At 49.5% G+C, this 16,088-nt stretch overlaps 1 protein-coding gene across 1 annotated transcript; it reads right to left on the reverse strand.

Moving 5' to 3' along the window:
- Positions 1–1,561: 1,561 nt before the first annotated feature.
- Positions 1,562–8,578, reverse strand: CLEC3B (C-type lectin domain family 3 member B). Its single transcript, XM_035318859.1, has 3 exons — positions 8,209–8,578; positions 4,541–4,639; positions 1,562–3,307 (listed from the first exon to the last, which is right to left on the reverse strand). The coding sequence occupies exons 1-3, from the start codon at positions 8,312–8,314 to the stop codon at positions 2,907–2,909; spliced, it is 606 nt and encodes a 201-aa protein (XP_035174750.1). The 5' UTR covers positions 8,315–8,578; the 3' UTR covers positions 1,562–2,906.
- Positions 8,579–16,088: the final 7,510 nt, after the last annotated feature.

Here is a 16,088-nt window from a genome sequence, read left to right on the forward strand (position 1 = left end):
CTGCCAATGGTCTTATCCCCCAGGCTGAGGTGAGGAATGCTTTGTTCTTGTAGTAGGCAGAAGCAGAGGTGTTTGGGAGCAGTTCCTTGCTGCTGCTGTACATCCTCTCCTCCCAGCCATCACATCTCCATCTGGCTCTGCTGTTGGGTTTGGGGATATCAGAGCAGCCTCAATGGGTACGTGGCCCCAGTCCTGAGAAAGGAGGAGGTGGAGTAAGGACAGAGGGAAAATGTGGACTCGCCTTCAGGAGGCCAAAGAAACAAAGAGGAGTACTGTGATAAGCAAGGATGAGGAATCTTCCAGAGACTGATGCAAACCCTCAGCTCCTCCCTCTGCTATGAACAGCACTTCTTTTTCTTTGGCTTCTAGAAGGAAATCCATAACTCATATGTTGTGTACAGTAAAGAGAAACATGAAGAGAAATGTTATACACAACACTGAAACTGCAGGGTCAGGCGTGACATCCTGGGTCCAACAATGATGTCAGGAGCAGTCGCCTTTCCCTGTGCTCCTCCCAGCTTCAAGAGAGCAAACGGTGTGTGAAGCCTGAATGGTGCCTGGAAGGAGAGGAGGGGTGTGAGAAAGATAGATATGAGCGAGATATCTGCTGAGAGCAACTTGTTGTTCTCTAGATTTTGACAGATCAACTCCTTAATGTACTCATGGGGAACATCCTTCTGGATCAATCTCCATCCTGTTTTTCAGATTTGCACTCCATGCAGAGAGCTGGTCTAGCTATGGCACCTGCATCTTCCTGAAAGGTCAGCACCACCAGGACCTGAGACTTTCACATCACCCCCCTGTAGTTCCTGGCCTCCCCTAAAAGGCCACTGTTTACTTCTCTGACCACACAGTTGCATTTTAAAACCTTGTGGTTTATGAACAGTCAGGATTAAAACCAGCAAGCTTCAGGTTTTGCTAGATTGCCTTCATATGTATCTCAAAAAATTGAGAGATCGTCTGCCAAGGGAACTACAGGGTACATATTGAGACAAGCTGGCTTGTGGGGTGTAGCCTTGACCTGTTGTCAAGCACTCTCTTCCATGGGGATGTGTTGGCTTTTCTTTGGAGGATGCTGAGGAGGAGAGGAAGGAGAGGGAGGAAGAGGAGGAGGAGAGAGAAGTCACCTCAGTGAGGGAAGGAGGGGGATGCTCGGTGCTGTGGCATCTCTGCTGGTTGTGAAGGAGGTGGGAGGCAGCCTGGCAAGTGCTGGCTACAGGCTGGGGCCTGAGGCACCACCACTGCTGCCAGATGTGAGCGAGGGAAAGACCTTTCTTCTGGGCTGGCTCTTACGTCGGAGTGAAATTTCCCAACAGCAATGGGAAGGGAGGAAGGAAATGTTATTTACCTGTCAAAGGATTCCCTGCCTGTCTCTCATCCATGACTGGGATAATAAGAGCAGGGACAATCCTACAAAGAGCATCACAGAGCTGGGGGTTCTTGCTTCCTGCTCTTCTCCTCTGCCTCCAGTGCCTCCCACCATCAGACAGGTCCCTGGAGCTACTCTGAAGAGAAATGCATGGAGTGGGAGAAGGAAGCAGTCTGACCACATTGACTCAGCTTCGTTCCTTCAGCAAGCTATTTATATGTTTATTTTATATTCATTTGAACAGCAGAAAGTTTGGCAATAATGACAGCCTAGGAAGTATGCACTGTGTGTGTGCTTTTGACCCCTCCGGCTTGGCTCTCCCACATGATGTTTTGAAGACCCACCACTGTGCTATTTTCAAGCAAAGCAACAAATCAAAATTTGTCTCACTATGAGCCTGAGTCCCATTGGGATGCCCTCCGTCTGGCCGTGCCGGGGACGTGTAGCCTGAAGGGCAGGGCCAGTACCAAGCGCTGGACTTCAAGGAACCGCTGATGCATTTCAGCCAGCAGTCAGCAAATCAATGCCAACAAGGCTGTGTTAAGCTGTCAGGGTGCTCTGCAATCCTTTCCCATTGTTTCTATTTCTTTCTTTATTTTTTTTAACCCTTTTCTCAGCAAAAATTTACCAAGGCCAGATCTTCAGCTCAGGGCGACTCTACGGGCACAAACTGAAACTCAGCAGGTTTGTGTTTGCCAAGCATTTCAGCTGGGCTTCCATCATTAAAACAAGCTATATGATTCCTTCAGTGGCTAAAGTCAGACTTCTCAGGGTTCATTTTTGATAGACAGTTGTCTTTTATATTGCAGCATATTCCCTAGCAGCTTTACATTTTTGTTATTTTATGCAATTGTTTCACCTTCTACTTCCAAGAACATATTTGACTGAGCATAAATGAAGCTTGTGGTGGGATTTTTTTTTTAAAAGGTCAGATGCTGGGGCTAGCTCCCCCACTGAAGTCAGTGAAACGTTTTCTTCTTACTGGTGAGAAAATGGTCAAAGAATGGGGGATGCTTTTGGGATGGACACACTTCTTCTCAGCACATCAGGCCATTGAGCAATATGGTACTGGGCTGACAAGTGTCTCAGCACAAGGCAGAAATTAACACCCTCTGCTCTCTGAGACAGGACCCGATCCCTGAACTGGGACTTGCAGGGGAGCAAAGCTGGAGGAGAAGGCACAGACTGGCATTGCCGGTGTCCCAGCAAGGTTCAGCGAGGTGGGAACGGAGACTGCAGAGCGACAGCCCAGGCCAATGAAACAGTTGTTGGCAAGGCTGGGTTGTCGTGCTGGTTCTTCGCCGAAACCACCTTGTAAATTTCCTGTGTACAAAAATATATCTATGAATCATGCCTTAGGGGGAAGGATGTGAATGGGGCTGGCTGCGGCCAAGTGAAAGGCAGCACAGCTCCGACCTGAGGCCGGGCCGTGGCGGCTGCCCAGGCCGTGGTGCTACATGAAGGTGCGTGCGGGCCTGCGTGTGTGCGTGTACACCTGGGTGTGCACGTAGCCACTCTATAGCTCTATACGGCCCCGCTACACGATCATGAACTGGCAGACGTACGGCAGCTGCTCCTTGCACCTCTTGTCAAACCACTTGCCCACCGCCGCCCCCGACAGGGCCGCGCAGTTTTCCAGCTTGCCGCCGTCAGGCTGGGTGGTGATCTCGGTCTCCCAGTTCTTGTAGCGGACAGGGCTGCCCGCCATGTCGACCCACTTGCCCTCGGCTGCCATGTCGTTGAGGCCCAGCCAGATCTCCACCTCGGCCCCGATGCTCTTGCGCATGTAGTCGTAGAGCGCGTCGTTCTCCTCCCCGCTCTGCGGCGTGCCGAGCGTGCCGCCCTGCGAGATGCAGTGCTCGCTGGCCTCGTGGTACGTCTTGCTCTCAGAGAACGCCAGGTAGCATTTTAGGTGAATTTTGGTGCCTTTCAGGCAGACTGAGAGGTCGCCACATGGATGGGACAGAGAAAGAGCAAGGGAATTGGTTTTAAAAATCAACACTCATTTCTTGGGCAAGCTGTGGTGCTGCCACCTCACACCTATGTCCCACATGGAAAGGATGCAGCCTCCACACTTGGAAACAGCCCCCCAGAAAGGACCTGGGGGTGCCCTTGTCTCTGTCTGTCCTCAGTGTCCCCTCTCCCTGCCTGCTCTCTTCCCATAATGGAGCTGCGCTTTCTCGCCTTGGGAGGCAACATCTGTCTCTGCTGGGGGCTGGAGTGTTTTGGAAAAAACAGCCTGCAATTCCAACTCAACCACCTTAATTATGCAAGCATGAATTTTTTTTTTTTTATTTTTTTTATTTTTTAATAGGTTTTGATCAGAAGTGTGGTGCTTTCATAGCTTGAGGTCTTCAGAGGAAATATCTACTTGCCTCCGATTTTAATGTTAAGAACAGCAATTTTTTAAAAATTTTAAGCTTTAAGCCCTGAGAGTGCAGGGTACTCTATCCAAACAATAGCTAATCAGAGCCATTCATTAATATCCAGACCAATTACATCTCAGTGAATGTGAGCCTGGATCTAAAGCCTTGATTTTGCTTGTGTTTCTTTCTTTTAGGGAGGAAATTCTCCCTAACTTGCATTTTTAACACATTTCTGTAGCATGTTCTGCAAGTCCCTCTCCTGCTGATGTCATGGAGTTTGCAGGTCTGGAAATTGAACATTTTGAGACCATACTCTGTCCATGTCACACAAGGCATGGTGGGACCAACCCCCAGTGAGGTTTCCTGGGCAATGCCACAATATGTATGAGGGATCAGGTAGCCATCTCACTGGGCTTCAGCCAACAGACTGCAACAAACAAAAAGTAAAGTGTGTTTGACTGAAGTTCAAAATAACCTATTACCCATCCCGCTGATTCATGAAGGAAAATGAACATCTGGCTTAGTGTCATGGAAATATCAATAGCTTTAGAAATGGGAAGATCTAGCACATAAATAAGGGGGCCATATGCTGCACAACTCATGTCATTAACTGCCTGAGGAGCTTCCTCTGCCTGGAGGAACTGCAACAAGGCCATGCATTGCTTTGATCCCCAGCTCTCTCCCTGTGATGGACACCTCATCACAGAGTACTTGGGCATCCCTTTTCAAAATGCATGGAGCAATAGCATTATAAGCAGCTCCTCACTCAAAGTGAAAGCCGTGCCTTCTTCAAGGAGTCCTTTACCTGTCTGAAGTGCTTGCTTTTCCTTCAGTAGAGCAACCTCCTGAGAGATGTTGTCAATCATGGCCTTCAGGTCTTCAATCATTTTGAGGCTTACACCATCTGTTGGAGAAATCAAGGGAGGAGCGTAAACATCCACCACATTCCCAAGGGAGGCAGCTGAAGCTGTTCCTATAATCAAAAATCCCCATTTCCCTACCTGCAGAGAAAGACAAACAAAAAGCATCCACAAAGCCAACGTCTGTCCCCTAGTACACCCATCAGAGAGAATATTTGCTCGCTAGCCTGGTTGCACTGGCAGCCCGGATTCCTACACTGGAGGCACGGCATCACAGCTACCTCTGCCCCCGTCCTGCCTCAGGACAGGTAGCAAAAAAAGAGCCAGAGCTGGTCTTCTGCCATGAGAAAATGCTTCCTTGGCTGGGGAGTTGTTTGTGGCCTCCTACCAAAACCTGTGTCTTGCTAGGTGTGTTGCTTCTGGCATTGTAGATGCTCTTACCCAGCAGACAAAGTGCTACTAGGGGACCAATGAGATCACAGAGATACTTTCTTAAGGAAAGGCTTCTTGGTCTTAAATAATAAAGACTTCTGAAGACAGCTTCCTCCTGGAACATAAAGGACAAAAGCTTCTTTGCAATGAAGACACTGCTTTCCTTGCAGCCTCCTTTGTAAAGCTAGTCAGGCTCACACACTTTCCCTACTGCACACCACTGTGATGTCTCCTAAGACAAGGGATGTGAAGGAGCTGAAAAAGCCTTTGGTAAGATTCTGCTAGCCTTGAACAGCAACCTGTGGCTTAGCACCAGCTCGTCATCAGACCCTGATTTCTTTTGCGTAGGAGCAGAAGGGCCAGTTACGGCATGGAGGTGGGAAATCAGACACTAAGGAATTATGCAATATCATTGCACTGTCCCTGCTGCTCCTCAGGTGCTGCTGCTTCATCTCACCTGCTGTAAGCACCTGGAAGTCAGAGGGATCAGGAGGAGGGTTTTAAGCTGGTTTACTCCTTGCTCATTTAACTTTAATGTGTCCGGTTAACTCTAAGGCACTAGCTATTATTTTGGTGCCTTTCATGAGAACACTTTGTGGGAAACAACTAATTAATTAACAGGCTTGTTCATCCATGTCTCTCTTGCAGCACAACAAATGTCCCCCAGATTTAAGTAACATCCAGAGGCCATGGTGAGATATCCTTAGAGAGCCTTGGGGCAGCTCCAGCTGGGTTTGCTGTGCCAGTCTCATGCTGGAGGGCTCCTGACACCCCAGGTGGACACATCTCCTTGATAACTACCCTGTCCTGCTCACTACCAGGTTTCCAAGTCATTGGCTTCCAAGTCATTCCTGCAGCAGCAAGAGCAGCAAGTCCACCTGGGGAGAAAAGGGATTCAGCAACATTTTTTATTATTATTATTTTTTTGTGTGTGTGAAAAAGGGTTCATATTTCTGACAACTCCTTTCCACTGGTTGATTTGCACTTCAGCCAAAAAGCAAGTGCCATGGCTATGTCAGCAAATGCTGATTTATATATATATATATATATATTTAGATATATATTTATTATTTTTTTTCCAGCAGTATTTTTCTGTGCACTTCTATTTCCTCAAGGCTGGAGCACCCCCACACAGGGTTTGTATTGCTGGAAATGTTTGCAGGCATTTTCTGAGGTCCCTTCCTTACTAACAAGAAGCTAGGGGATCACATGAGGATTTGAGGCAGATTCAGGAGCCCAAATCAGCCTCTACCCACTGATTTAAGAATCTGGACTCCAAATACCTTTAAAATACACGTGAGAGCTACACAGAGGTGCTCCCCCTGTGCCCTCATGGCCCCTGCCATGGCCATGATGAGGGGTCCCCAGCCTGGACCCCGAGAGGCATCGCCCCAGGCAGGGCTCAGGGGGAGTTCGCTGAACTGCTGCGGCTGGAAAAATTACTGGGCAGAAATCTGAGGGGAGGGGGAACACAGGCAAAGCGAACGTGTTATTTCAGCATTTTCGAAATGCTGTGTTTTGGCTTTTTTACATCAAAATGGCACCATTTTTGTTCTGAAGCGGATCCAAATGCAAGTGATAATTACATCATGTAAAAAGAAGAAAAAGGCCAAGAAAAAGAAACGAAAAAAAGAACTGAAGAAGCTTGGCTTGAAGCATCATTTTCTTTTCTAACATTTGTGGCTTGGCCCTGCAGATTAAAGAGCACGAACCCAACAAAATGCCTGACCCTGCGATGGCCTCACCCTGCCCAATCCACCCCAGAGAAGGGCTGGGGACAGGAGGGTGACATCCTGCCCTTGTCACAGGTGGGCTTGGAGGTGGCAAGGGGCTAGGGGCCAAGAGGAGTCCCTCCAGGGACTGCAAGTGCTTTTTCCCCTCCTTCTGCACCCTCCTGGTGCTTGTCAAAATTGGAAAATTTTTAACCCAGCAGTGCCAAGCGCTTCCAGTAAAGGCAGGGCGCCTAACCCACCATGGGGCTGGATGCAGCCAGCCAAAAAATGCCAGGCTGGTGGGGATTCTTCTTTTCCCCAAAGAAAACGTGACCTCTCCTTTGGTGAGAAACCCTGAGGAAAAAAAAAAAAAAAAAAAAAAAAGAAAAAAAAAAAACCCCCCAGCTGTTTCATCTGGCTTGATTTTACGGGGGGGCGGGGGCGGGGGGAAAATTTGGCCCCTCAAAAAAAAGTGGTTGAGATTGGAGATTGTTTATCCTGTCCAGAAGGTGACTTTTCTCCCTCCGCTTTTTTTTTCCTCCCACCTTCCTGTCACCAATTAGTTATAGTCAGCATTTCCAGTGATATGGAGAGAAAGATAAGATTTCCCTAAGAAATGAGCTTCTCTTCTGGCACATCCCAGAAGAGCAATGCAGACCAATGCCCTGCACCGGTCTAGGAGGGTACTTGTGCTGCAGAAGGCAAGCATGAAGCACCGACGTGGGCTCAGAAGGTACGGAGCGCTTTCATAGAAAGATCTGCTGGGAGAAAATGGAAAAGTTTCTCAAGGACAGGACCTGACAAAAATAGCCTCCGGGAGAGCATGCGGGGCAGCCCGGCCAAACAAATTCCTGGGATGCTTCCTCCTTGCTCTCGGGTCTGCTCCAAAGGGCAAAGCCAAGCGCAGGCAACTGCAGCCGGACCCAGCAGCGGGCAGGATCGCACGCCACAGGCTGCAGCACCGGCCGCATGCTTACCTGCCCTGTCCTCTGCGCTGTGCCATGGGGAGGAAGGACTTTAAATGCTTTAAAACAAAGAGCCCTGATGTTGTTTAATGGATGATACAGTGCTGCTTTTGCCTGCCTGCTCCTGGCTGCAAGTCTGCAACAGCTGTCTGGCATCTACCGCTTAATGTCTTCCAAAAAAATGAATGAGTAGAGGTCGTAGAAATGGAGATGTTAGTAAGGGAAAGCCTGGGGAGAATCTTAGAGAGAACATGGGAAATGGGGTGCCCTCCGATGCCCAACCTGTCCCATCAAATATAGTCAGGGCAGCAACCTGCCCAAACCATTTCAGTATCCTTGCTAGTTTACAGAAGGGCTACACAAGCACTCCTACGGGGCGGGGTAGCAAAAAAGAAACTCGATTAAGTTTTAAATACTTTTTTGAAAGCTTCATCACAGCACTCCTAAACAACCAGGCTAACTGCACCCCCCCGAGCCGGGCAGGGTCCCCGAGGCTCTGCTCACCTTTCTTGGCCGCCGCCGGCTTCTGCCGCCCCTTGCCGTTTTGCTGGCCGGAGACCTGGGCGAGGGAGATGAGGCAGAGGAGCAGGCAGGCTCCCCGCAGCACCATGCCGCTGCCGTCCGGAGCCGAGAGGAGCTGGAGTGAGGCTGCTCTGCCCCCGGACAGCCTGCTTAGCACCGGCTTTAATCAAAACTGTCTGGCCAAGAAAGAAGTCTCCAGGCTTCCAGCAGCCGCCCGGCCGCAGGGAGGGTTCAGGCGGCTCCGGCCAATGCTGAGAATGGCCCAGCCAGCTTTCGTTTCTCAGCCCGCTGCTTGTTTTTGTTATAAAACAAAACAAAATAAACCGAACACAAAATACCACAAGCCTGCTGAGAGGCGACTCGGCTAAACATTATAGCTGGGACGGTTTCCTATGGTTTTCTACACAGTGATTGAGCTCATGTTTCAGTGATGGAGATGGCGATGTGAAGCACAAAAAATGGGGTTTGGGGGGCGGAGGGAACACAGCCCCTCTGCAGGGCCGCCTGCAAAGGGTGCTGCAAGTGCCCAAGCACCCAGCTCCTGCCACAGTGCCACCCAAAGCCCCCCAGGGAAGTTTTGGGCTTACCACCTTGTGAAGGGCTGCTGTGGACCCCCTGCCAGATCACAGCCAAACAGGGGCTGCAGGGCTTGTTTTTCTAGCTTGCAGTAGCTTTAACTTTATTTTGAGCCCCTCTCCCAAAGGGGATGCTGTGCACAGCATCTTTTTGTTGTATGTGGCCGTGCCTGTGCTCCTACCCAGCTCCTGTGGTTCGATCCGGAGCACATCGGCCCCTACATTTCTCCCTTCACTTCCCCCAGAAGCTGTAGCATCAGTGCTTGTTTTCCTGGAGATTAAACAAAGAAATCCACACAAGTGTTTTTTCCCACAGCTAACAAAATATAAAACCAAGCCAGCTTCCCTTGCTCACCAGGCCGGGTGGCAGAGGCTGGCAGTGAAGGATAAGGAGGCGCTGGCTCTGTGCTGTGCCCTTGCTGGTGGCTTGGTGCCCGGCGTCTGGGACCTGCCTGGGGCTGACCTGTTTTCCAGCACTGCTGTTCTTTGTACCCGTGTGACTGGGGACGGAGATCTGGGCTTTTGGATCTCGGTATTAACCCCTGTGTGCCACCACGGGGAGAGCTGCCAGCTCTGCCACAGCCTTTATTGCTTTTTTCCCCCTCTGGTGATGCTCACACTGTTCAGAATCAAAATCTAAAGGTGCTCTTTGCACTTAAAAAGAAATGGAATGAGCTAGTGTAGGTAACACAAAGTATGTCTTGACCAGGTCTGCAAAAGCACCGAGATGCTTGGTAAGGCTCGGGGGCTGTGAAACCCCAGCTGATGCGTCACACCACTGTGCTGGGGTCAAAATGGGCACCTGGGGATCTTCCCCGCAGCCACCCTCATGGTAGGTGACTGAGTACGCTTTGAAATTCGTGTATTCACTCAGTTTGGGGAATGTTTAGTCTTCTAAATAACCCTGAGCTGTAATGTATGAATGGGCTGTGCTTGACTTTGGGTGGTGGCAATGTGGCCCACAGAAAGATGCTTTGCCCTTTCAGGGTCCCAGGTGGCTTCAGAGCAACCTAAACCAAAACCCCTGCCTCATTTTTGGGTGCTGCAGTTGCAGCACAAGCAGGCAAGTCCTTCCTGCAGCAGGAACAGGATTCTCTGAGCGAGTGGAAGAAATTTGTGTGAGGAGCTGAGAGGGAGCACAGACATTTAGGAGAACAAAGCACGCTCTGTATCCGTCATTAACCTTAAATCCTTTCTGAAGAACGAAGGCAAGATGCTGCCCAGCACACTGTGAACCACTGGAGCTGCTTGAGCACAAAAGACCTGAGATAAACAGGGGTGTGCCTGGAAAAAGAGCTGCTGTGGATTTAGTTTGGCTACAGCCGTGTTACACTCCCTAGCGCTTGTGCTGAATAAGCAAACCCCTGCCCTGACATCCTACCTGAACAGAGCTCAGCTGCAGTCCAAATTTCGAAGCCAAGGAAGTGGGTTTGGTTTTCATTCCCTGTCACCACACACACACGCAATCCTACTCAGATGTAAGCAGGAGAACAAATATTTGGGGGGATTTGCCGTCCTCTCTCCTGAACTACCCCAAAGCAGGATGGAGCCTGACACCTACACACACATGCACGTTCCCTTCCCTTGACACTCAAGCAGCATCTCTATCCAAAAGTACTTTTGGTCGGCTCAGCACCTCCTGGTTTTTCTTGGCTCCAGGTTTGCTCGCTTGTCATTTCTTTGATTAATGTCCTGCCACATGGGGGAAATCTGAATCGCTCTTTGCTGCTGCCTGCGAAACAGACAACTCTGATGTAGAGGCACCTGAAACCTAACCGCAGGTTTTTGGGTGCCTGTGGTTTCCAAAAGGAGGCGTTGAGTGGCTGTGTAGCTGCTGTATGGTGGCCTGCTTATATGGACTGAAAAAAGAAATGCTTGGCCCTGTAAACCTCCTAAACCCACAGGAACTCACCCAACATGATCACGCTGCTGTGCTGCTGCAGCGGGTCCAGAACAGAGGATGCTACTGGGGAAGGGACATGTAAAAAGCCAGAGGCCCCCTGCCTTGACCACACACCCATCCTGTCTGGGCTTCTGCTGAAGCCAGAGGCCATGGTCCAGCTAGGTGACACGAGTATCAGTGGTCTTCTGTGCACTGGCACTTCAGCCACACGTACTGCTTTGGGATCTGGGTGACTCACACATAGTGTGTGGGAGGTGGGTAGAGGTAATCCTTCTCGTTAGATGAACTAATATAACTGGGAGACAGGTTTTGGCCACTGGAACCTTTCCCCTTCGGGGCTGAAGGAGAAGCAGCAAAGTCCAGAGCTGAAGAGCAGCAGCTGGGAGCTTCATTAAGCACGGCCCAACCGAGGGAAGGGAGCGGGGACCTGGGGAAAGAGAGGGGCAGGCAATTCATAGCAGGGCTCACAAGAGTGAGGAAGATGATAACATGCCAAGAAACCAATTTTTGATCGCAAATAAAAATCTGTGCAATTATGAATTTTCCAGTAAAAGCACTTTACTCCCTTATTTCAAGCCAGGTCTCCCTGTCAGGCAGACAGCAGCTCCTGTCAGCTGTAAGGAAACTGGTCTGAGATGAAAAAAGAGGGCAAAAGAAAGCACGCTTAGAGAACCTGTCCCAGGGCTGCGGGGAGCTGAGGGGAAGCAGTCAGAAAAGTTGACGTGGCTCTGGGAAACCCAGTAAGCAGGCTGGGATGCTGGGCTTGGAGGCATTTCAGTTCGCAAAACAGTGGTTGGAAAAGGCCCATGGAAGGAAGCTGGATGCTCCTGGCAGTGACACAAAGCTGTGGTGTCGTGCCCGGCTGGGCAAGGAAACGGGCAGTGAGATCAGAGGTGATTTTGATTCAGCTCCTAGGAAATGAGCTGAAGATTGCCAAGGCAAGAAGTGCGCGAGTGCCGCCGCACAATGGCTGGAAGGTGGGAGGGTGGACTAGGGAAGGTAACAGGTTTCACACGGTTATCATCGAGGTGGGCAATTCCCAGCCCGGGCTTTTCAAGGCTAAGACATCAGGTCAAAGCAGCCTCAAAGGAACAGGAGAGAAACTGTAGTGGACAGTAAAAAACACGCCCCGAGGACACGGGGATAACAGGAGAAAGTCTCTGGTATCGGCCGCCTCGTGAACTCGTGCTGGCATCGCTCCTGATTTCCACCGGCACAAACAACATCAGAACAGGTTCAAATGGAAAGAGCTGAATCTATGGATCATTGTTTGTAAGACCAATAGAGAAGGAACGCGATAATAGTTCAGGAAAGGGTGGTTTTCATGAGGACAATGATGGGGAAAATCAGGGAGTCAGCACTTAGCCAAAATGTTCTTCCTAGCACCAACACTAGGAAACTGGCTCCGAGCCTGAGGAGGGAGCTTTCCCATCCCATGCCACAGCAGGCACGGCTCACTTCCCTACCCTCTGCTCTCCAAGGGTCACAGGACAGAAAGATCTGTGCAAAAAGGCATCCTCAGGCCTTAAACTGAATCATTTAAACCAAACACGGAGAGCCTGAGTGCCAGCAGCTGCTCAAAATGCCCCCGTTTCCAGCAGGAGTAGCACCAAAGGATTTACCCTCCCTTCTGCCCGGAGCACGCAGACCCCATTGGGCTAGGGGCAGACCTGGCTGTCTTCACGGCTTTTATTTTCTGCTCATCATCCATACCCCAAAGACTGACTGGCCTCAGCAGCTGTGATCTTTTGAGTCTTAATCAGGGAGATCAGATCTGACCTGCAACTGCTGTGACGAGAACTTGGGTGCCTGTATCGCTGATCCCGCTCTCATCTGGAGAGCAGGATGACAACAGAGATGTTTATGGAGCTCGTAAGGTAACCTTAGCCTTATTAAAGCGTTCCAGTGGATAAAATTCAGGCTGAAACCATCACCAGGGAGTCATTAACAACAGCACACCTATGAGCCAAGTGTTGTTGTGCAGGAACAGCAAAAACACGTTAGCGGACAGCGAGAAAAGCAGGTAATTAAAGAAAGAGCAGAGGGACCGCGGCCTCCCTGCAGAGATAGGTGCCCAAGTGCCCAGCCTTTAGCCTGGCTTTGTTCTATTTGCAGCTCCATAAAATGCACAGGAACTGCTGATGGCTGGGAAATCAGGCCACCATGACTTAGACTTGCAGGCTGAAGCACTTCAAGGTGGACGCTGACATCCACAAACACAGACCTAGGAAGGAACACCAACTCCTGCTGTCACAAGACGTGGGCTCTGGAGGCAGAAGAGGCACTGCCGTGGGGATAGCCATGGTCCTGGATTTTACCTGGTTTTGGCGGGTCATTATAGAGAGACTGGCCCAGAGAGTAAGCAGCAGAAAACCCCCATTTATTTACCAGTCACTGAGCATGCAGCAGTGTGGTCAGGCCTCTTGATGAGACTCTGGGAATCCAAGGCACCACAAAAAGAACGGATGGAGGGACTGGGTGTTCAGAGCACCAGCCTGGAACCTGCACCACGCGGCTGCCTCCCTGACAGCGAGGCCGGTGAAGGCTGCCTGTGCGAGGCACAACAGGAGCATCCACGCTTTGTCTTCGTGGCAGCAGCTGGCTCATGCGGGAGTGGGTACGGGCAGGAGCCTAGCAGGAGACGAGGGGTCTGGGAGCAGGATCAGGCAGTGCTGAAAGATGTTTTCATAAAGCCTGAGCCCGGGCAGGATGGCCCCTCTCTTCCCCGTTGCCAGACTAAACACTTGCAATGCTGAAACCACTGCTGTCATTGCAAAACGTTGGCTGGTCGGGTTTCCTGGGCTCGGTAAGCCTGCTGGGTGTCACCCCGACTGCAAGCACAGATCAGAGGAATACAAGCAGCAAACCAGCCATATCTGCTGACGACAGCCCAGCCCTCCTCTGCCTCCAGCAGCCCGTCCGTGTCAGGCCTTTGGGATGCACAGGGGAGGTGGGGGGACACAAAAAAGCCAAGCTAACAAAAAGATAAACTGCAGCTGGGTGCTTTTTGGGCGACAAAAGCAGAAACCGAGCGGGAGTCACCATCTCCAGCACACAGCTTTCAGCTTCTCGACACTCCCAGCAGAAGCAATTAATTCCTGGGACAAACACAGAGCTATCCTGCTCCACAGATGTTTCCTCTTAGTCCTACTGGACTCAAGTCAATGAAAACGTGGCAATATCTGCACAGCAACACATGGAACTTTCCACCAGCCCAAATGGGAACAGGAGCAGGCTCGGTTGAAGCCTTTATGAAAAATCTCCAACTGCTATTTTTATTTGGGGTGGAAGGGAGGAGTTACAGAGAGCTAAGAAAATAGAAACGGGCAGCAGAGGCCTTCGCATGCCTGAGAACCACAGTCTCAGAGATTTCTTGGCAGATGTTGTATCAGCTGGGAGAGCTGCAGGCCCTTTTACCCCTATCTGCGCTTTGTTTATCCATTTGGGACAGGAGCTGGTAGCAGCAAGTCTCCAGGGGCAGCTGAGATGAACCAGCAGCTGTGCAGTATTTCTGGCTGGATTTACATCTCAGGGGTAGAAGCAACCCTGGGCTGAACCGGGTTCATACTCCACCCCACCGCTTTTCAGTGCCGTTAGGTGGGAGATAGGAGCATGTGGAGGGAGTAGGAGCCTTTGAAGACCCCAGCTCATTCTGTGCCTGCTTACACACCTACAGAAGCACGGGGAGGAGGACACGTGGTTGGAGGAGCTGCTGTGGACATTTGCACCATGTTAGTTTACGCTGACACTCTCGGGAATTGCTTGGAAACATTTTATGACCAAGGTGGGCATTTTTGTACACACACCTGCTCCCCAGGTTTCCTTGTGTTGGAAGCAGACACAGATGCTCAGGTAGCAAGTTTGCTTTTTAGGTATGTGAGCACAAAGCTCAGATCTCAGATGGGCTAAGTATTTACTCTGCCTCCTAAGAAGCGCAGAGGGAACGCACCTGTACTCACCTCCACAGAGGGGTCAGTTAACACACCTGAAACATGGTGAGGCAAGGTTTCTTTTTACCACAGCTCTCATTCTTTTTAAAATTATTCCTATAAGACCTGGAGAGGGGAGCAGGAAGCATCCTGCCACCACCAGTAGAGCCCAACTATCATCAGTAATTTGCAAAAAGTTTGAAATTCCCTCAGCTGGAAGGCTACATAGACAGAAACTACTACTACTGTGTTACTAAATTCACCTTGGAAATAACTTCAGGCAGCCTTCTGGTACCAAATCAGAAATCTGTAATAAACCAAGCATCAGTTATTCAGAGAACAGCTGTGGTTTCTCGCAATCCTCACATAGATTAACCATTTTCTGAAACATTAAACAATACACAACCAAACAAGAACTGCCTGTGATATGTTTAAGGTGCTGTAAATGTTTTTTTTCTCCCTTCGGTTTTCTTTCTTCCTGCATTCTTTTAAGTATTTTAGGACCTGGAGGATTTTAAGACCTGAAATACATCTTATATTTTAATACAACCATGATCACTTTCTCTTCTATCTACAGCTCTCCTTCAGCAAAACCCTTCCCTTTCTCCCCACCAAACATGCACCAGTCAAAAGATTTTATTTATCTTGCATTAGGAAATTAAAACAGGATATTGAACAAACCCTGCTTCATTAAGAGGTAAAGGATTTCTGGATTATTATTGTAGCTTTTGTCATAATGTGTATTCAAAAGGAACCTTCTAATACAGCTGAAACAGCTTCCTGAAAACTTTTTCCTTTATCTTCTCCAATCTGATGCTTCCTCCTATTCTGCAGGAAAAACAGCTCTTACTCTATGCTGCACCAGCCAACTGATGTAGGTATCCACTGCTTTGAAGACCTGGTGATACAACCTGATTGCGTATCTTATCTGTCATCTTCTCCTGTCTCTCTCAGCTTTGATGAAATCCATTTCCAATTTTAGTGGAACTGTAGAGGGACAGGGGTTCTCCTCTTGTTTGAACCTCTACAACTGTCTCCATGTTCATTCCAGCTCCAGTCCAGCAAAGCCAAGACCTGCATTCTCTCAGATGTCTCCTTTGGTATTACAAAGTCAGATCTAGCAGGACAATGGTGGAAGTGAGGCTTTAGCCCCATGGCACTGCTGCCCAGCACAGCATGAAAGGATCCTTACTGACAGCCAGTATTCTTTTCCAGCTGAACTACCAAACTCAGCAAAATTAACGTATTTTCCCTTCTACCCTGGTCATGCCCCTTCTCCTTAGCCACTGTAAGAGGTTTCAGCTAGGCTACTGTATCTGCTGGCAAGAAGGACAGACAGAGCTCTATTAAACAAAAACATTTTGGTTTAAAATATGGTTTAGAAACTTGGGACCATGCTGTATTTATAGTAAAATCTAACCACATTTTATTCAAAGAAAAGTAAGATAACTTGAA

Source organism: Oxyura jamaicensis, chromosome 2 (genome assembly GCF_011077185.1).
Source record: "Oxyura jamaicensis isolate SHBP4307 breed ruddy duck chromosome 2, BPBGC_Ojam_1.0, whole genome shotgun sequence".
Taxonomy (NCBI): Eukaryota; Metazoa; Chordata; class Aves; order Anseriformes; family Anatidae; genus Oxyura; species Oxyura jamaicensis.